Below are 21,438 nucleotides of genomic sequence, written 5' to 3' on the forward strand. Positions count from 1 at the left end.
TCTGACTCAGGTGTTCACAGGCTCCTTCTGGCTGCAGGTGCGAAGAGTTTGGGAGGACAGGCTAGAAGGGAAATGGGAGGCAGTTGCTGTGGGGTTGGCAGGTGAGGGCAGTAAAGTGGGGAGAAGTGAGCAGATTCTGGAGAATGCGTCTTGGTCACTTCTGTACCTGAGGAGCAGGGTACAGAACCTTTCTTCAGAACAGTGCCTGGCACATAGTCGGCGCTCAATAAATAGCTGTTGATGAATGAAGAATTGAATGATGACAGGTTGAGAAGCCCATGAGTGCTCTCGTCTCTGATTTGCCCATTTCCCCACTTCCTTGTCTCCCGGAGGAGTTGAGACGTTATCGCGAGAGCTTGTCTGAAGAAATTTCCGGGACCGTCGTAGGGAATGTGCTAGGCGGCCCTTGCTCTTCACTTCTGGCCCCAGACTTAGCCCTCTTCTCTCTCCTTACTCCATAGCAACCCCAGCACCTGCCCCTGTCCCTGCTTCAGCACCGGTCTCCTCCCGGGCACCCCTGCGGCCAGAAGATGACATTCTGTACCAGTGGCGGCAGCGGCGGAAGTTGGAACAGGCTCGAGGAAGCCAGGGTGATGGGACCTGGGTGCTGCCCGGGACCCCTGCCCTCACCACTACGGTGAGAGGGGGGAGGGTGGCGCCTGAGAGGGATCCTAAGAAAAGTTGGAAAAGGGGAAGTCTGAGGGGGGACTGAAGACCCTCTACCCTTTCTCTCCCTCTCAGGTCCCCGTCCCCATCAGTCGACAGACTTCTGCTCCTACGGAGACCCTTAGTTCGCTAGGAACCCAGCCTAACTGCCTCTCACTTTGGGGCAGTGTGGCTCCGCCTTTTCCCAAAGAGGCCTTTCCTGTGGAGAAGCCTATTATCCCAGGGTTCTCTCCACCCATCTTTTGGGGCCCCAGTCCCCATGGGTTTTTCTGGGCACCGCAGCCCGGTCCCTGGGTATCTCTTGGGGCCACTCCTTCCATGCCCCCAGCCTCCACCACTGCGCCTCCAGCCTCTACCTCGGCGCCCCAGGCCTCCACTTCTGCGCCTCCAGCCTCAACCCCCACACCCCCTGCCTCCACCTCTGCGCCCCCTGCCGCCCCCCAAGGCCTGCCCACCCCTGCGCCGAATAGCCCCGCCGAGTCCGAGAGGCAGCGCTCCAAGCCTCGGAGAAGCAGAACCCCAAGCCGGGGGTCTGCTGGGCGAGTTAAGGCAGCTGAAGATGGGCCTGGCTCGCAGCTCAAAGGCGCCCTGGGCCAGGTGGTGGCGGCTCGGCTCTTTCCGGACAGCCTGGAGGACACGCCCCCTCAGCCTGAGGGCCCGCCTCCACCCGAGGCTGAATCTCGGAAAGTCAAGGCCGCACCCTTTCAGTCCAAGGTTACGTCCCCTCGCCCAGAGGTCACAGCCCCGCTCTCTGAATCATGGTGTCCGCAGGCAGAGACCCCGCCGGCTCGGTCTGAGGCCGAGTCTCAGAACGGCAAGGCCATGCTCCCCCTAGCGGGACCAGTGCCGCGGAAGGACAAAGACGCTCCCTGGACTGAAGCCGGCCGTTTGCTGCCAAAGGTCCCGCCCCCTTCAGCTGAGGAGGCGGCCACTCGGGTCAAGGCCCCGCCCCCTCCGCTCAAGGCGGGGCCGCTTGAAGTTATAGCCACGCCTTCAACTGCTGCTGGCCACGCCTCCTCAGAAGATCTGCTCTCCCAGGCCGCCAGACTTCTAAAGGCTGCGGAAGGTGAGCTGGAGTTCACCGATGTGCGCGCACGTGGCTGCCGGCTGGGGGGATCTAGATGGTGGTCCGGCCCCCTGAATCTCGTTCTTCTCCCAGACTCCGACGGCAGCGAGTTCCAAGACGACCCTGTACTGCAGGTGCTAAGGGTTCAAAGGGCGGAGCTTCGGCAACAGAAAAGGTAACCATCACCAGGACTTAAAACACCGGGCCTCTGAATCCTTTCAGACCCCCAGTTGGTGCCCACCTCTCCTGAGCTCCTGTCCCAGAACCGTACACAGCCCTAGAGCTCAATCCTGAGCAAATGCCTCAGCCTCTACTTCCCTGGCTTTTTTCCAGGAAAGTGGACTCACAATTATCCCGCCTGCTGGGCCACACAGAAGACTCAGGGTCTTGGTCTCCTCCAGCCAGGTCACCCCCCGGGGTCCCCAAGAATGCGACTGCAGAGGGAAGGAGACTCTGTTGAGGCCAGACAACTTTGAATTGTACAAATTCTATTTTCCTAATAAATTCTTTTTTCAGGTTACTGGTTACCTCTGAGAAAGGAATTGTTCTGGAAAGGTCAAGGGTCATGCTAATTTAGGGAATGGGTCCCCCCCAACACACACACACACACATACCCTAGCTCTGCCCAGCCCTACCTCACCCTAGTTTCTGACCAGTGAAACAAAATCTTTTCTGATTTCATCCTGTTTGAGGACAGGATAGGGGTTCTAGGTAAGACTTTGGGCAAGATTGGGACTCACTTTATCTGACTCTTAAGAATGGATCCTCCTGGAGTTCCTGTTGTGGCTCAGCGGTAAGGAACCCAACTAGCATCCATGAGGTCACAGGTTGGATCCCTGGCCTTGCTCAGTGGGTTAAGGATCTGGTGTTGTCACTGCCGTGAGCTGTGGTGTAGGTTACCGACTCGGCTTGAATCTGGCGTTGCTGTGGCTGTGGTGTAGGCCAGCAGCTGTAGCTCCAATTCGACCCCTAGCCTGGGAACTTCCATATGCTGTACTTGTGGCCGAAGGAAGGAAGGAAGGAAGGAAAGGAAGGATCCTCCTGGAAGTTACCCTGTGGCTCATCAGGTTAAGGATCCTGTGTGGCCCCAGCTGTGCCCTGTTCTATTCATGACGTAGGAACTTCCCCGTGCTGTGAGTGTGGCCAAAAAAAAAAAAAAGGAGAAGGAGAAGGGATCCTCTTGTCTCATGAGACCAGTGGAACTGCCCTCTGGGTATGAAGCTAGTGGGGTCATCAGAATGTAGGACAGTACTTGGGCCTCTGTTTATATCCTGCTTGGGCCAGCAGCAGCAGCAGCATTTGGTGTGCTGACCCCTCCCTCCTTGAAGCACTTCCTTTCCTGGCTTCCAGAACCCCACCCTTCTCCTCACCTCTGGTTGTGCCTCCTCATTGCCCCAACCTGTCACTTGGGTATGTCCCAGGGCCCTGGCCTTGACTTTTCTATCTATCCTCATTCTTCATGGCTCTAAATCCCATCTTTATTTTCATAGCCCCCAAATTTCTATCTTCTATTTCCTCAGGTTCCTGTATCCTGCTACTTGCACATCAGTGAGCTTAGACCACACAAAAAGTTCTAAGCAATGTCTCAAACTCCATAGGTCTTCAACTGAGCTCCCAGTCTTCCCCCTAAACCTGCTACTCCCTGGCTTTCCTCCGCTCCATCCTTCTACCTACTCAGGCCAAAAGTCCCATAGCTGTCACTGACGCCTCATTCCCTTACATGCACGGTCAGTTGACCAGCGAGTCTTATCACCTCTACCTTTAAATCTCTCCAGAATTTAACCCCTCCCCTCGCCCCCTTCGACTGCCCCACCCAGTCTAGGCTATCTTCACCTGTCTGGATTATTGAAAAAAGTATTGTTTTCTTGGCGAATTTTTGGACATGTTTCCCATTAAAAAGTAGAGTCTATGTCCCTTCTTTTTTTTTTTTTTTTTTGCTATTTCTTTGGGCCGCTCCCGTGGCATATGGAGGTTCCCAGGCTAGGGGTCCAATCAGAGCTGTAGCCGCTGGCCTACGCCAGAGCCACAGCAACGCGGGATCCGAGCCGCGTCTGCAACCTACACCACAGCTCACAGCAACGTCGGATCGTTAACCCACTGAGCAAGGGCAGGGACCGAACCCGCAACCTCATGGTTCCTAGTCGGATTCGTTAACCACTGCGCCATGACGGGAACTCCTATATCCCTTCTTGAAACCAGGTAGAACTTTGTAATTGCCAGAATGCAAGGGAGGCAATATTGCTTTAACTTTCTAAACTGGATTAAAAAAGGTGGTATCATTTCTATCTGGTTTCCTTTCAATCTGTCTGTCTGTCTCTCTCTTCTTTTGGAGCCTTGGGATGCCGTATAAAAAGTCCAGTTACCATGCTGGGTAAGGATTTGGATTACAAAGGTGTACACACTTAGCAAAATTGAAAGAAATTTGTGAATTTCATTGTATGTAAAGTTTACCTCAAAAGAAAAGTAAATATTGAGAGTTGCCTTCATGGCTCAGTGGTAATGAACCCGACTAGTATCCATGAGGATGTGGGTTCGATCCCTGGCCCCACTCAGTGGGTTAAGGATCCGGCATTGCCATGAGCTGTGGTGTAGGCCACAGACACGGCTTGGATCCTGCATTGCTGGTTGTGTGTATTTAAACCATACATTTAGATAAAATCAAGAAGATCTGTTTCAATATAAGGAAGAAAAGATGTTTACAGTCGCAGAATCTGATTTAGCTGGGCAGTGAGCGGGGCCTAGAAGTTTTATTGAGGAAATTACATTTGAGCGGTGCCAGGAATTCATAGTTGACAAAGGGCCATCCTAATGACTATTTCTGGGTTGCAAGCCACCCCCAAAACTTAGTGGCATGAAACAGTCATTATATTATGCTCATGGATTCCGTGAGTCAGAAATGTGGATAGGGCTCAGTTGGGGACAGTTTGTCTCTGCCCCATGATGTCTAGAGGTTCAACTGGGAAGAGGAAGGTGGCTTGATAGCTGGGAGTGGACTCTCTGGAGCTTCCTTACTCTCAAGTCTGGCATCAGGGATCAAATGACTCCAAGCAAGACCTATGGCCTGTAGTGCCTACACAAGGTCTCTCCATGTGGCTTAGGTTTCCTCAAGACATGACATGACCACTGCAGGAGTTCCCACTGTGGCACAACAAGATTGGTGTTATCTCTGCAGCACCAGGACGCAGGTTCACTCCCCAGTCCGGCACAGTGTGTTAAAGGATCTTGTGTTGCCACCGCTGTGCCATAGGTTACAGCTGTGGCTCGCATCTGATCTCTGGCTCCTGAATTTCATATGCCTGTGGGGTGGCCAAAAAAGAAAAACAAAACAAACAAAAAAATGACTACCCACTTTTCACATGACGCCTCAAGGCTCCAGAGCTAGTCATTCCAGTGGTCAAGGAGGAAACCGCTTTGCCTTTCACTACCTAACCTTTGAATCACATAGTGTCCATTCCTATTCATTCCTATTCTCTATTGATTGAAGTTGTCATAATCCTGCCCAGATTCAAGGGCAAGGGGAAATAGACTCTACCTTTTCATGAGGGGAGTGTGAAGGAATTTGCAGTCATTGTTTAGTGGGGGCCGGGAAATATTCCAGGCAGAGGGAACTCCAAGCATGTGGGAAATCCCTATTATGGAAGTGAGATCAGCAAATTCAACCAATAGGTAGCTGTAACTTGTCCTCTCAGCATTCCCTTTCCCCAATCTCTGCTTAATTTTTTTTTATCCATAGCACTTATCACCTAATATTCTATATTTTAAAATTCTTATTTTGTTAATTGTCTTCTGTCACTAGCTTTTTTTTTTTTTTTGTCTTTTTGCTATTTCTTTGGGCCGCTCCCGTGGCATATGGAGGTTCCCAGGCTAGGGGGTCGAATCGGAGCTGTAGCTGCCAGCCTACGCCAGAGCCACAGCAACGCGGGATCCGAGCCGCGTCTGCAACCTACACCACAGCTCACGGCAACGCCGGATCGTTAACCCACTGAGCAAGGGCAGGGACCGAACCTGCAACCTCATGGTTCCTAGTTGGATTCGTTAACCACTGCGCCACGACGGGAACTCCTCTCACTAGCTTTTGAGCTCCATGTGGGCAAGGTATTTTTTCCCCTGTTTTGGTTACTGTTATATCCACAAATTAAGTGATCAGTTTTTGAATGAATGAATGGATGGATCAAGAATGTACTTTCTGGGAGTTCCTGTTGTGGCTCAGCAGAAATGAATCTGACTAGTATCCTTTAGGATGCAGGTTTGATCCCTGGCCTCTCTTGGTGGGTTCAGGATTCAGTGTTGTGGTGGGATATGGTGTAGATTGCAGATGCAGCTTGGATCCCACGTTGCTGTGACTGTGGTGCCAGCAGGTGTGGCTCTGATTTGACTCCTAGCCTAGGAACTTTCATATGCCAAAGGTGGAAAAAAATAAATATATACCTTCTGAGGTGAGGGCCTTGTTGAGAACCAATGGAAAGTCCTCTTGGACAGAACGTTGTTACAGAGTATTTTCTGAACCTCAGTCAATGGGAGAAACCATTGAGATTGGCTTTATGAGTGGTGTGGTCATGTTTGGCATGCTGGCTAAATTTGTTCCTAGGAAAAAGGAGACAAACTAGAGGCCAGCCTGTAAGAAGCGGTAGAGGAGGAAGCAAGGAAAATATCCAGTGGATAGGGGGAGCCTAAGTCGCAGAGTGTCTAGGGTTATGTCCCAGTCAAGTCATCTGAGCCAGTGAAAAACAACCAGGGGCCATCCATGTTCTTAGTGTGTTTTTAGCAGGCCCAGGGGCAGGACTGACCAGTGAGGCTGGAGGATTGAGACTTTGAAGAGCTGCTTAGGGGATAAAGAAAAACATTGCGGCCATGGGAGAATCCAGTTAAAAGAGTGTCAGAGGAGCAGTCACCTTTTGACAATGGACTAAAGGGAGGGAGGGTCCACCGCTTAGCGTAAGAAATGTGTAAGCGAAGCATAAAGAACCTGGGGGTGTGTCTCAGGAGGGGAATGATGGCCAATGAAAAGCATGCATAGGCGTGGCGCTGTCAAACTTCGCGGGGAGGGACCAGAGAGACCTTGGGGTGGGACCCAAGTCGAAGCCAATGAGAAGCCGCATGGTGGGTGGGGCGTCGCCCTAAGGCCAAAAGTGGAGCCAATGAGAAGCGGCGCCGCGTTCCCGTAGCTCCCGTCCCTTGGGGCGCGCGCGCCTGAGCCACCGGCAGCCGTTAGGGGCGGGGCCTGCAGCCGCCTGCGCACGGCTCGCGCCCTCCCCTTTGTGTCGCCATGGCGGCGGCATCCGCAACGAGGACGACGATCGAGGGGTCCAGCGCGGCCGGTGCCTGAGGAGGCTACGCGACCATGGTGGTGAGGGGCCCATGCGGCCGTCAGTCTGTCGGCGCATCAGTCTGTCCGCGTGCGGCCACGCCCCGCGCGCCCCGCCCCCGGCCCCGCCCGAGCCCGCGGCCTGCGCCGCCCCTCACCCCTCACCCCTCACCGTGGTGGGTCTAGTCCCCTGCCCTGGTCTTGGGCCACAGCCCTTACCCCGGCCCCGCCCCCTCGGCGCGCATACCCCCTTCCACGCCCTGGATGGGGGTGACAGTGGACGAAGACCCAAAATTGGGAGGAAAAAGGGATGGTCCAGGGAAGGACCTCGCATCCTCTAAGTGGCCCCCGCAGGGGCCTGCTAAGGCTCTCTGGGTCCTTCACCAGCCCGTATCCCAGAGCCATCCTCAGCATCCGCGTCCCAACCTCCACCCCTCCCCTGCCTAGCCGCCGCCTCCTCTTCACACCACCAGTCCCTTTTTCATTCTTGAGCCCCACCCCCACCCGGCTCCATCCTCCGCCTGACCCTTTTCTTTTCCTTCTAGTCAATCTCCCCCCCGCCCGGTGCCTCTCAACTACCCCTCCCTTCCCCTCCACGAGTCTGAACCTTTACTTCAGCCTCTGCAGCTGCTCCCTTCCTCTTTACTCCGTCCCAATCCCAAGCCTGCATTGTACCACCCCTGATGTGATCCTTGGGTCCTCTCCATCTTCTTTTCCTCATCCACCCTCCCACGCGGTCTCCCTCTCCCACCATGCTGCTCCTGCTCATTCATCTATTCATTCCCTCATTTGCTCACTTAGTATTCAGAGACCTCTGTGTAGCCCCTTTGCTCCAGACAGAGTCAGATCCCATCCCGCCTGTGGGAGCTTCATGGGCTGAAGGGGGCTGAAGTCTCACCCAGACCTAAGGGTGAGACCCAAAGGATGAAGTCAGGGTTGTAGGGATCTGGAGGAGGGAGAGGCTAGAGCCCAGTCTGGGGAATCCTCAGCTGGCAGATGGTTAATTTATTCATCAGATTTTCCCCGGCCCCTGCTGTGCGACTGAGCTGGCACTGGGCATTGAGACCCAGAGAGGAATCAGGCACCACCCCAGCTGTGAGGAGCATCAGCTCTGTGTTCAGCTCAGTGCTGGACAATGCTGGGGGATGAGGGACTCAGTCCCTGTCCAGTGGGGGCGATGGACTTGTCTCCAGACAGTGACATCTCAGAGTGCTCAGGGCTGTGATTAAGGAAAGCTCAGGCAACATCGTCAGGCCTGGGATAGGGGTGGCTCGGGGGATGTGGGAGTCCAGGAAAGGGGCCTGACACCACCTGAGGGGTCAGCGAGAACTTTGGAGAGGAGGGAACCTGAGAGTCGAGACCTGATGAATGAGTGAGGGGACGGGAAAAGGATGAGGAAGAGTATGCCATGCAGGAGGAACAGCCTTTGCAAAGGTCTAGAAGGAAATGAGAAGATGGTGCTTTAGTTGGACTCTTGGAAGTTTGAGAGCTCTGAGAATGGAGGCAATGGGAAGTGATGAGGCTGGAGAGGTAACAGACACCAGAGGATTTAGATTTTATCTTAAAGACAACAGGGAGCTGTCGAAGCTCCATGATCTGTGGAGAGACAGGCAGATTTGTGTTTTGTGAGATATACTGGCTCTTGCTCTGAAGAAGCTGGCGGGAAGCAAGAGGTGGAAGTGGGAAGACTGATAAGATGGGAGCTGTGATTGTCCAGACACCGATGAGAGGCCTGGAGAGGCACATATGGGAGATGATTCTACCCTGCAGGGGCTACGAGAGAGTTTTAAACTGGGTGAGATGGTACCAGCTACCAGCATGCTCCTTCCCTGTTTCGCACTTGGCCTCTGCTCTTCAGCTCCCGCAGCCCAGACCACACACGAAGAAGCAGCCTCAGCCCAGCCTTCACCTCCCCCGTCCTACCCTTCTCTTCCCGCTCAGGGCAGTGTATGGAGCGATGCAGGCCTGTAGGCCCAGGCTGACAGATAACAATGCTCCCGTTGTCCCTTGGCTCCCATCTCTGGGGGCCTCTGATTCTTCTTTCTGCTCCACAGGCTCGCAGCACTGACAGCCTGGATGGCCCTGGGGAGGGCTCAGTGCAGCCCCTGCCCCCCACTGGGGGGCCCAGTGTGAAGGGGAAGCCTGGGAAGAGGTGAGAGGTGAGGGAGAGGCTCAGCTTAGGAGGAGGGCCAAGCGCAGGAGCCTCTTGTGATCTGTCACCTGTCCCCTAGGCTCTCGGCTCCTCGAGGTCCCTTCCCTCGGCTGGCTGACTGTGCCCATTTCCACTATGAGAACGTTGACTTTGGCCACATTCAGGTATGGGGGCTGCACCCAGGTGGGAAGGTGCGAGCCCACCCACCCTGAAGCATCCTCAAGCAATATCAGTCGCTTTCCCCCACCCCGAAACCTATCTGCGGGGCTGGCTGCTCCATGGCAGGAGCTGTAGGGCAGAAGGGGAGAGCTGTCCGTCCATTCATTTGTTCCTCTAGTCATTCAGTAGCAACTTTTTGTTAGGCGTTTGGTTGGTCTGTGCCAAGATCCTGTGTGCTGACTGCGACATCACCAGGCCCTGCCGTCGGGGAGGCCCAGCAGGGGGCCGAAGACCCATCCCTAGATGATGTCAGTTGGGAGAGGTCAGGACAGGACAACAGTGCTGTCCTCACCTGGGCCTTTGCTTCTCTTTACAGCTCCTGCTGTCTCCAGAGCGTGAGGGCCCCAGCTTCTCTGGAGAGAATGAGCTGGTGTTTGGGGTACAGGTAACCTGTCAGGTGAGGCCAGCCACTCCTGCCTCTCATCTAGCCTGGCAGACTGGGTCCCATGGTCCCCAGCTCAGTGTAGTGGGACTCCTGCTCCCTTCTATCCTTCCTGCTCCCACAGGGCCGTTCCTGGCCAGTTCTCCGCAGTTATGATGACTTCCGCTCCCTGGATGCCCACCTCCACCGATGCATATTTGACCGGAGGTTTTCCTGCCTCCCGGAGCTCCCCCCACCCCCGGAGGGGGCTAGGGCTGCCCAGGTAAACTCTTCGTTGTCCCAGCCCCTGCCTCAGCCAAGGTGTGTCCTCAGCAGTCAAGGGTGAAACTGTCTGGGGTGGGGTAGGAGGTGGGGGCTAGATATTTAAACACTCATAGGGCCCCACCAGTCAGAATGGAGAGGTCTTAGAACTGCATCAGGGTTCTGGAGGTTCCCTTTAGTTTTAGGATCCTGGAGGGGTTCCAGGGTGTTCCATGAAAGGGTCAGAATAGCCAGACCGATGGGGGCACACAGGGTTTGGCATAGCCTATTTACCACCTGATACAACGATATTTCAGTACTTAACAGCCGAGTGGCACCCATGAGTTCAGGCTGTACTTCAACCCTGCCAGGGGCAAGCCAGGGCAGTGTAGGGGGGCAGTGGGCTGTCTTAGGGTCTTCGCACAAAACCCCAACCTGACAACCTGCCCCCAGATGCTGGTGCCGCTACTGCTGCAGTACCTGGAGACGCTGTCAGGACTGGTGGACAGTAACCTCAACTGTGGGCCCGTGCTCACCTGGATGGAGGTGGGCTGGAGCAGGGGGGCTTAGAGTGGGGATGAGTGAGGAAAAGAACCAGCCTGGGAGGGTGTGTGGGCACAGGAAAGAAATGAGCTGGAGTGGAGGAGGTGCTGGCATTTCAGTGTCTGTGTGGGCGCTCGCCTGCGAGAGAGAATGTGAGTGAGTGAGTGTGTGTGCGCGTGTGCACGTGCGCACACGCGCAGGTGTTGGGCTGTGGGATGCGAGGATTTCAAGGTATGTGGGTTAGAAATAGGCTTGGCTGTAACTCACAGCACTGAGCCGAGAGTGGCTTAAAGCAGCGGGGTTTGGATGGCAGATGCGCAGTGTCTGCTGCGGAGGATGAGGGTGCAGGTGGAGATCAGGAAGACTTTGGGCGGGGGAATCCTGGAATACGGAAGGGGCGAGAATGTAGGTGTTTGACTGGTAGCTCTGCGTGACAGGAGCTCTTGGGTGGGCGACAGGTGGTGGCCTCCATTGGGCACGGAGGAACCGTCTCTGTCTTTCTTATCGGCTTCTTCTGGCCCCTCCCGGCCACCTCCCCCTCCATCCCAGCTGGACAACCACGGCAGGCGGCTGCTCCTCAGTGAGGAAGCCTCGCTCAACATCCCTGCCGTGGCCGCCGCCCATGTGGTAAAGCGGTACACAGCCCAGGCACCGGACGAGCTGTCCTTCGAGGTGAGGCTGTGGGGGGAACAGACTCCGCCTGGGTCCCCCCCATGCCCCGCCTCCCCTGTGCCTTCTGACCCTCCCTCCTGGCACCTGCCCACTCACAGGTGGGAGACATTGTCTCCGTGATCGACATGCCACCCACGGAGGATCGGAGCTGGTGGCGCGGCAAGCGAGGCTTCCAGGTGAGCCTGGCTTGGGGAGGACAGGCGGGGGTCGGGGCACCATGTCAGCTCGCGTGGCCCAGTCACTGACCCTGACCCCTCCTCAGGTCGGTTTCTTCCCCAGCGAGTGTGTGGAGCTGTTCACTGAGCGGCCGGGTCCAGGTCTAAAGGGGGGTGAGTGCCCTGGGCAATGTGGGGAGGGCCCCCTGCATCCTTTGCTGGCCATCCATCCTTTCCACCCACTGTTCACCCCACAGATGCCGACGGTCCCCCGAGTGGTGTCCCGACTCCCCAGGGCATCTCCTCTCTGACCTCAGGTAATGCAAACAAGGACCAGGCCCCTGCCTCCCACCCCCCGCCCCTCCAGACCAGTGGCTGCACTGACCCTGTGTGGCCTGCCTTCACCCCCGCAGCTGTGCCCCGGCCGCGTGGGAAGCTGGCCGGCCTCCTCCGCACCTTCATGCGCTCCCGCCCTTCTCGGCAGCGGCTGCGGCAGCGGGGCATCCTTCGGCAGAGGGTGTTTGGCTGTGACCTTGGAGAGCATCTCAGCAACTCAGGCCAGGATGGTGAGGCTCTGGGCCCACCTACCCGGCCCCTTCCTTCCACCCAGGACGCACCCGCCTAGCCCTGACCCCACTGCCTTCTCCCAGTGCCCCAGGTGCTCCGCTGCTGCTCTGAGTTTATCGAGGCCCACGGGGTGGTGGATGGAATCTACCGGCTCTCGGGTGTGTCATCCAACATCCAGAGGCTACGGTGAGGGCCCTGCACCAACCCCTTCTCTCCACTAACATTTACTGAGCACCACCTCTATTCCAGGCCCTGGGCCATGTGCCGGGGCCGCAGAGTTGGCGGGAGTTCGGAGGGTATAGGGCGGGGTTGGACCAGAGGTGTGGCCAGGGAGGGCTACATCGAGGAAGTGACACCTCAGCCTTCACTGAACACGCGCCACATGCCAAGCACTAAGGCGCTGGGGATGAATAAGGCCACCAGAGACTCCTGCCCTCCTGGGGTCCATGTGCTGGAGGGAAAAATAAGGAAATGAGAGAGTTTACGGTAGGTGACAAGTGTTATGGAGGAAAAAAGGGGTGGGAAGGATCATAATAAGAAATTGGGGGGTGGGGTGGGTATTGTGTTTTTTGGTTGTCTATTTGTTTTGCTTTTTAGGGCTGCACCTGCGGCATATGGAGGTTCCCAGGCTAGGGGTCTAATCAGAGCTGTAGCCACCGGTCTACACCACAGCCACAGCAACGCCAGATCCGAGCCGCATCTGTGACCTTCACCACAGCTCAGGGCAACACTAGATCCTTAACCCACTGAGTGGGGCCAGGGATCAAACCTGCATCCTCATGGATACTGGTAGGGTTTGTAACCCACTGGGCCACAACGGGAACTCTGCTATTGCAGTTTTAAACAGGGTGGGCAGAGAGGGCCTCCTGGGGAGCTTACTGTGGAGCAGGGCAGGGGGCAGGGAGCAGGCCATCTGGGGGAACAGCCCTTGAAAGGGGAAAGCAGCAGGAGAGGACATTTGAGAAGTAGTTAGCGACAGAGCATGTGGGGCCTCGTTGACAACTGTCAGGACTTGGGCTTTTCCTGGGAGTAAGGGAACCGCAGGAGTCCAGGAGGGAAGAGGAGCAGTGTGCGTACCAGGGTAAGAGGTGGGGGCAGCGGAACCCAGGGGCAGCGCCAGATGAGGCAGAGCTCTGACCTGAGAGTCTTGAGCAGGGGCCACTGGGGTTTCAGCTGCATTTGCCAGGGACCTCTCGGAGCCAGGAAAATGCCACAACTTTGTAGATGGAGCTTGTCCCGCCCACAGAGGCACAGAGCCCTGGGTAGCCACCTGTAGGGGCATCTCCCACCTGAGCCTCAGTGTCTCCTCCGTCAAATGGGGGCGCCCTTGTCTTTGGCACACAGGGCTGTGCGGGGAGGGGGTTCAGTAAGTTTCTGCCTCTGATGAGCCCAGCCCAGGAGAAGGGTTGCGGCCATCTGCAGAGACTGGGGGGCGGGGAAGGACAGGGCCAGGTGGGTCAGCTCTGACCGAGTCTTCCTCCTCCTTGACCTGGTGCCTCAGGCATGAGTTTGACAGTGAGAGGATCCCTGAGCTGTCCGGCCCCGCCTTCCTGCAGGACATCCACAGCGTGTCCTCCCTCTGCAAGCTCTACTTCCGAGAACTGCCAAACCCGCTGCTCACCTACCAGCTCTACGGCAAGTTCAGCGTGAGTAGGGGCGCTGGCGAGACTGAAGGGGAGGGTGCTGGAGTGCGGCCAGCCCAGCCCCCATCATGCCTGTGCGCCCTCACAGGAAGCCATGTCCGTGCCTGGGGAGGAGGAACGCCTGGTGCGGGTCCACGATGTCATCCAGCAGCTGCCCCCACCGCACTACAGGTAAATCACGAGGGACAGGGAAGGGCTTGGCGGGCTCCCAAGGGAGTTGAGCCTCAGGTGTTCTCCCTCCGCTCCTGCCCGCAGGACCCTGGAGTACCTGCTGAGGCACTTGGCTCGCATGGCGAGACACAGTGCCAACACCAGCATGCATGCCCGCAACCTGGCCATCGTTTGGGCACCCAACCTGCTACGGTAAGCTGGCAATTCTCCGGCCTGCCCCCTCAGCTCCCTCCTACAGGCTGGGCCTCGAGTCTCCCGCTGCCCCCACTCCATCCCAGGAACCCATTCGGCTTTTGTGCTCTGGTTCATTTCACCTACCACACCTTTATGAAGCACTTCCTATGTGCCAGCCCCTGTTCTTGGCACCGGGGACACAGTAGTGAGCAGGAACCTGTGCTCTGCGGGAGATGACAGTGAACCATCACAAGGAAAGTACAGACACAATTTAGAATAGATTTACAAGGAGATCCTGCTGAATAGCATTGAGAACTTTGTCTAGATACTCATGTTGCAACAGAAGAAAGGGTGGGGGAAAAAATGTAATTGTAATGTATACATGTAAGGATAACCTGACCCCCTTGCTGTACAGTGGGAAAATAAAAATATATATATATAAAAAAATAAAATAAAAAAATAAAGTAAAAAGTGGACTTAAAAAAAAAAAAAAAAGGACAGTACAGAGGACTGTCTGACAGTGATGAGTGGCCAGGAGAAAGATTACAAAGCAGGGAAGGAAGATCTGCGTCCTGGTGTTTGGAATTTCTAGATAGGGTGGCAGGGGAGGCTTCCCTGAGAAGTCTTCCATGGCCAGCAGCAGGGTAAGTCCCAGAGGATTTGATGGTGACCAAGACAGGCAAGCTCTCTGTCCTGGAGGAGCTCAGTTCTTCTAGGAAAACAGATCCATAAACAGATAAAATAGATGGTACATCAGATGGCGGGTATAAGAAATGTGAGGAAAAAGAGACAGGCAGGCATTCCTGTTGTGGCACAACGGAAATGAATCCAAGTAGTATCCATGAGGATGTGGTTCAATCCCTGGCCTTGCTCAGTTGGTCAGGGATCCGGCGTTGCCGTGAGCTGTGGTGTAGGTCAAAGACATGGCTCGAATCTGGCGTGGCTGTGGCTATGGCTGTGGTGTGGGCTGGCAGCTGCAGCTCTGATTCGACCCCTAGCTTGGGAACTTCCATGTACTCTGGGTGCGGCTCTGAAAAAATAAAATAAATAGGAGTTCCTGTTGTGGCGCAGTGGTTAACGAATCCAACTAGGAACCATGAGGTTGCGGGTTCGGTCCCTGCCTTTGCTCAGTGGGTTAACGATCCGGTGTTGCCGTGAGCTGTGGTGTAGGTCGCAGATGCAGCTCAGATCCTGCGTTGCTGTGGCTCTGGCGTAGGCCGGTGGCTACAGCTCCAATTAGACCCCTAGCCTGGGAACCTCCATATGCCGCAGAAGCGGCCCAAAGAAATAGCAAAAAATAAATAAATAAATAAACCAAAAAAATAAAATAAATAAACAAACCCGGAATATAGAGGTTTCCAATTTTAAATTAGGTAGGCGGGGAAGACTCCATTGAGAAGGTACCATTTGAGTCAATACCTGCAGAAGATGAGGGAAGGACCCAGGTGGAAATCAGGAGGAGCAAACAAGGCAGAAGGGATGACAAGTGCAAAGGTCCTGGGGCTGGTGGGCTGGAGGAGCAGCTGGGAGGCCAGTGTGGCTGGAGCCGAGTGAGAGAATGAGTGAGGGGTTGAGGAGGGGGATGATAAAATTAAGGAGGTGATAGGGGACCAGATATGGGAGTGACTTACTGATTGTGGGTCATGGTGAGAACCTTGACTTTTACCCGGAGTAAGGGGAAAGCCAGAGGAGGGTTCTGAGCCAGGAGGGCTCTGATCTGACCCAGGTTCACGGGCTCCCTCTGGCTGTGTGTGGGGAGCAGACTGTGGGGGGCAGGAGAGACCAGGAAGACCAAGGAGACCAGGAAGGAGGCTGTGGGATGGTCCAGGAGGATGGAGGCTGAGCCAGGGCAGGGGCAATGGAGGAGAAGCATTTAGATTCTGGATCAATTTTGTGTGTGGAACCCCCAAAGTCTACTGAGATTGGATGTGGGTGTGGGGAAATGGGCTAAGGACAGTTCCAAGGTGTTTGACCTAAGCCGCCAGAAGAGCTGCACTGACTAGGATGGAATAGGCAGGGAGGGAGAGGGTTTGGGGAAAGGTAGAGAATCCAGTTCTAGATGTGATCAGCTTGACAAGATCGGAGACGTTGACAGCCACTGCTCCCTGGCTCCCCACCTCGCCTAGCTAGAACCCATCAGCGGGGGCTCCAGGCACCGGCCACCCTCCCACTCCTCCCATCCAGGTCCATGGAGCTGGAGTCAGTGGGGCTGGGGGGGGCAGCAGCCTTCCGGGAGGTGCGGGTGCAGTCAGTGGTGGTGGAGTTCCTGCTCACCCACGTGGACGTCCTGTTCAGTGACACCTTCACTTCTGCTGGCCTTGACCCTGCAGGTATGCCCATCCCATCCCTGGTGTCCTGGCTACTGCCCCCTCATTGTCAGGGCTGCAGCGGGAGGGCAGGTGGGCTCCCAGCCCCATCCCCATCCTACTGAAGCTGGACCTCCCTCCTGGCTCCTTGAGGACCCCGCCCCGGCCTCTCCCTCCCCTCCCCACCCTTCTCATTTCAGCTCCTACGCTCAGGATCCCCACTTCTTGGCCCGGACATCGTTCTTCCTTCACCCCTTGTAGCTCCTGGGGGCGCTTGGGGCCATGGGTCCACCTGGGAGGAGGTGGGAGGTCCCCAGACTTGACCCTGCCCCGGCCCCACCCAGACTCCCCGCCCTGCCCCGGACCCCAGCCCAGTCAGGACTCAGCACGTCGGAGGGCCTTCTGGCCCGAGGTAACTGAAGCCAGAGCCGCTATCCTCGCTGGCTGCTGGGAGCTGCCTCCTCATCAGCTCGTTCTGCCTCACTCCTCCTCCTCACCTGCCTGCTGCCCACCCGTTCCCGCCTGATCCGCCCTGGCCCTCTGCCTTGTCAGCCCGGGTGGGCATGCTGCGGGGCCGGGGCTTGGGCTGTAGCGCTTGGCTTTGCCTGTGGCCTTGAATGGCCCCCAGGGCTGACAGCTGCCCCCTTTCCCAACTCCCCAGGCCGCTGCCTCCTCCCCCGGCCCAAGTCCCTTGCGGGCAGCGGCCCCTCCACTCGCCTGCTGACGCTGGAGGAAGCCCAGGCTCGCACCCAGGGCCGGCTGGGTACACCGACCGAACCCTCAACTTCCAAGGCCCCAGCCTCACCTGTGGAAAGGTGAGTGAGATGCCTGGGAGGCGGGGGGCCAGCCTGGAAGCCCCCAGCTCCTCAGCCGGCCTCCTATGTCTCATCCAAACCCCAGAAGGAAAGGAGAGAGAGGCGAGAAACAGCGGAAGCCTGGGGGTAGCAGCTGGAAGACCTTCTTTGCATTGGGCCGGGGCCCCAGCATCCCCCGAAAGAAGCCTCTGCCCTGGCTAGGGGGCACCCGTGCCCGACCGCAGCCTTCAGGTCAGAGGTGGGGCAGTCGGTGTGGTGGTTGGGGAGGCACTCTGGAGGGTCCCTGTGACCTTTCTACCTCTCCCTGCAGGCAGCCGACCTGACACGGTCACATTGAGATCTGCCAAGAGTGAGGAGTCGCTGTCATCACAGGCCAGCGGGGCTGGTGAGCACGGGGCGGCCTATGTGATACCCGGGTGGGGCTGGGAGAGACTGGGGCTGGCCCTAAGCTGGCCTCCAAGTGGTGTACTCAGATTTGGGGGGGTCTTGGTTTGTTTTTAAAATCTGGGTCTGTGTTTGGATAAATTTCACCCTTGGTTCATGGTGCACTGTGATCATTGGTCATGCAGGGCCCTTTCAGACAATCTTTTATTCGTAAATTTTGAAAAAAAATATATGATCACCCCAGAGCCCACTGGCCAGAACTAAAAGAGCCCTGCTACCTTACCTGTGAGCTCGTCCCCCTCCCACCTACTGCCTCCCCATTAGAGGCAGCCTCTAAATTCCATGGTCTTTTTTTTTTTTTTTTTGTCTTTTGTCTCTTTAGGGCTGCACCCGCAGCATATGGAGGTTCCCAGGCTAGAGGTCTAATAGGAGCTGCAGGTGCTGGCCCATACCACAGCCACAGCAACTCGGGATCGGAGCCTCGTCTGCAACCTACACCACAACTCATGGCAACGCCAGATCCTTAACCCACTGAGCAAGGCCAGGGATCAAACCCACAACCTCATGGTTCCTAGTCAGATGTTTCTGCTGCGCCACGATGGGAATTCCTAAATTCCATGGTCTTCATGCTTGTGCTTTTAGAGTTTGATCACAGACCCGTGTAGGTGTCAATAACGTATGGGTCAGTTCTAGTTGTCTTGAAACTTTAATTAAAGGGTATCCTACAGAGTTCCTGTCATGGCTCAGCAGCAACAAACCCATGAGGACTCAGGATCCATGAGGACTCAGGTTCAATCCCTAGCCTTGCTTAGTGGGTTAAGGATCCGGCATTGCCATGAGCTGTGGTGTAGGTCACAGACACGGCTTGGATCCCGGTTGCTGTGGCTGTGCTGTAGGCCATGTTCAGCCCCTAGCCTGGGACCCTCCATGTGCCGAGAGTCCTTAAGAAGGGGTCTCATGCTGTACCTGGACTCACTCAGCACAGCATTACAGGCTGCCATGTGCACTGCTGAGTGCAGCTCAGGCTCCTTCCTCTCCACCACTCCCTGCTGGTCCACTGTGGGTATCCCCTCTGGAGTTGCTAATCCATCCTCACCCCACCCCCACCCCACCCCACCCCACCCCTGATGGATCTGGAGGCTCTGATGAGCGTGCCCAGGCCTGGAGATGCTCACACTCAACTGTCCAAGACAAGGCCCGAGTGCTTCTCAGACATGGTCGCCCCAGGCTGTCCGCCCAGCAGCTGCAGATGAGGTCCTGATGGTCTCCTGGCCATAGCTGGTGGGGTCGTCAGACTTGGTTCTTGCCTTTGCATCTGGAATGGTTCCCTTCACAGACTCGCCATTCATTTCTTTTCTCACCCATGTGTCTGAACAGCTCTCCCTGGACCCTACCCAGGGACACGCCTCTCATGTTATTCCCCCAACCTCCTGGGTGGTGTGCCCCCTTCTCACTGATGTATGTGGATATGTCAAGTTTTGACCCCTGACCGGCCCTCCCCCACACTGCCCTTCCAGGCCTCCAGAGGCTGCACAGGCTACGGCGACCCCACTCCAGCAGCGATGCTTTCCCCGTGGGCCCGGCACCTGCTGGCTCCTGTGAGAGCCTATCCTCCTCCGAGTCCTCGTCCTCATCCTCCTCCGAGTCCTCATCATCCGAGTCCTCAGCAGCTGGCCTGGGGGCGCTCTCCGGCTCCCCCTCACACCGAACCTCAGCCTGGCTAGATGATGGTGACGAGCTGGACTTCAGCCCACCCCGCTGCCTGGAGGGGCTCCGGGGGCTTGACTTTGACCCCCTTACCTTTCGATGCAGCAGCCCTACCCCAGGGGACCCTGCACCTCCTGCCAGCCCGGCCCCCCCGGCCCCCGCCTCTGCCTTCCCACCCAGGGTGACCCCCCAGGCCCTCTCGCCCCGTGGGCCCACTAGCCCTGCCTCACCCGCTGCCCTGGACATCTCAGAGCCCCTGGCGGTGTCAGTGCCACCGGCCGTCCTGGAGCTGCTGGGGGCTGGGGGAACACCTGCCTCGGCCACCACAACGCCAGCCCTTAGCCCTGGCCCTGGCCTGCGCCCCCACCTCATCCCCCTGCTGCTGCGTGGAGCTGAGGCCCAGCTGAGCGACACCTGCCAACAGGAGATCTGCAGTAAGCTGGCGCTGCCTGCTCCCCGGGGAGCCCAAGGCCAGCATGGTGAGTCCTGTCCTGCCCAGCCTGCACCCTCATGAACCCTGAGGCTGTGCCCAAGACCCTTCTGACTCCTTTTCCCATTCCTTTAGGTCCTGGTGTGGACTCACCGCTGCTGCCCCCACCCCTGTCCCTCCTGCGCCCTGGGGGGGCCCCACCTCCACCCCCCAAGAACCCAGCACGCCTCATGGCCCTGGCCCTGGCTGAGCGGGCTCAGCAGGTGGCCCAGAGACAGAGCCAACAGGAGCAGGGGAGCACACCATCTGCTCCCCACTCCCCTTTCCGCCGCTCACTGTCCCTGGAGGTGGGTGGTGAGCCCTCGGGGAGTGGACCACTCCCCCACCCCAGAGCCCACCCAGGGGCCTGGGTTCCAGGACCCCCACCCTCCCTACCGAGGCAACAAAGTGATGGGAGCCTGGTGAGGAGCCAGCGGCCCATAGGGACCTCAAGGAGGGGACCCAGAGGCCCTGCCCAGGTCAGTGCCCAGCTCAGGATGGGTGGGGGGGTACAAGGACATGCCAGGGACAGCAGCCCAGTTTCTGTGTTCTGTCCCCCCACAGGTTCCTACCCCTGGCTTCTTCTCCTCAGCCCCCCGGGAGTGCCTGCCACCCTTCCTCGGGGTCCCCAAACCAGGCTTGTATCCCCTCAGCTCCCCATCCTTCCAGCCTAGCTCCCCGGCCCCCATCTGGAGAAGCCCCCTGGGTCCCCCTGCACCACTTGACAGGGCAGAGAACCTGTACTATGAAATTGAGGCAGGTGAGGGGCCCCCCTACTCTGGCCCCAGCCGGTCCTGGAGTCCCTTGCGCTCCATGCCCCCAGATAGGCTCAATGCCTCGTATGGCATGCTTGGCCAATCACCACCGCTCCACAGGTCCCCCGACTTCCTGCTCAGCTACCCACCACCCCCGTCCTGCTTTCCCCACGACCACCTGAGCTACTCAGCCCCCCGGCATCCTGCCCGGCGCCCCACCCGACCGGAGCCCCTCTATGTCAACCTAGCTCTAGGGCCCAGGGGTCCCTCACCCGCCTCTTCCAGCTCTTCCTCCCCTCCTGCCCACCCCCGAAGCCGCTCAGATCCTGGTCCCCCAGCCCCCCGTCTCCCCCAGAAACAGCGGGCCCCCTGGGGCCACCACACCCCTCACAGGGTGCCTGGGCCCTGGGGTCCTCCGGAGCCTCTTCTGCTCTACAGGGCAGCCCCACCGGCCTACGGGAGCGGGGGTGAGCACCACCGGGGGTCCCTGTACAGGAATGGGGGGCAAGGGAGGGAGGGGGCTGGTCCCCCACCCCCCTACCCCACTCCCACCTGGTCTCTCCACTCTGAGGGCCAGACCCGAAGCTACTGCTGAGCCAGAGCTGGAAGAGACCCTCCTTTCTCTTCCTCCCCTCACTGATCTTGGCCCAACCCAGTCCCTCGTTTTGTATTTTCTTGAGCTCCTGACCCCTACCCCAGGTTTCTAACTTTGTAACTTGCCTCTGATGTGGGTCCTTAAACTGATATCATAGCTCCCCTACTCTGGGCTGAGGGGCACGCCCATTCCCCCACTATCATCCATTCTGGGGGCTCTCGCACAAATCTGAGGGCTAGGCTAACTCCCTGTCCTCCTTCTCCCTCCAGGAGCCCCCAGCATGTCCTGACCTTGTGCACAGGGGTGGGGGGACAGCTCCTGCCCATCTTCCCCCACCCTACCCCCGCCACATACCCCACTAAACCATCTGATGAAATTAATGAATAAAAATGATGAAAATGTACCTGCTAGCGTCAAGCTCGGGCCAGGCTCATTGAATAAAGAGGCAGTGA

General features: G+C 57.2%; 1 protein-coding gene across 1 annotated transcript; it reads left to right on the forward strand.

Moving 5' to 3' along the window:
- Positions 1-1,738: 1,738 nt before the first annotated feature.
- Positions 1,739-21,389, forward strand: ARHGAP33 (Rho GTPase activating protein 33). Its single transcript, XM_047793156.1, has 22 exons — positions 1,739-1,907; positions 9,092-9,189; positions 9,269-9,353; positions 9,725-9,805; positions 9,915-10,052; positions 10,484-10,576; positions 11,123-11,245; positions 11,344-11,421; positions 11,508-11,574; positions 11,658-11,717; positions 11,814-11,966; positions 12,051-12,153; positions 13,469-13,613; positions 13,699-13,781; positions 13,866-13,973; positions 16,140-16,285; positions 16,923-17,076; positions 17,162-17,307; positions 17,387-17,461; positions 18,978-19,646; positions 19,733-20,115; positions 20,201-21,389. Exons 1-22 carry the CDS (start codon positions 1,788-1,790, stop codon positions 20,984-20,986), a joined length of 3,894 nt encoding a protein of 1,297 aa, XP_047649112.1. The 5' UTR covers positions 1,739-1,787; the 3' UTR covers positions 20,987-21,389.
- Positions 21,390-21,438: the final 49 nt, after the last annotated feature.

This window comes from Phacochoerus africanus, chromosome 8, assembly GCF_016906955.1.
Source record: "Phacochoerus africanus isolate WHEZ1 chromosome 8, ROS_Pafr_v1, whole genome shotgun sequence".
NCBI lineage: Eukaryota > Metazoa > Chordata > Mammalia > Artiodactyla > Suidae > Phacochoerus > Phacochoerus africanus.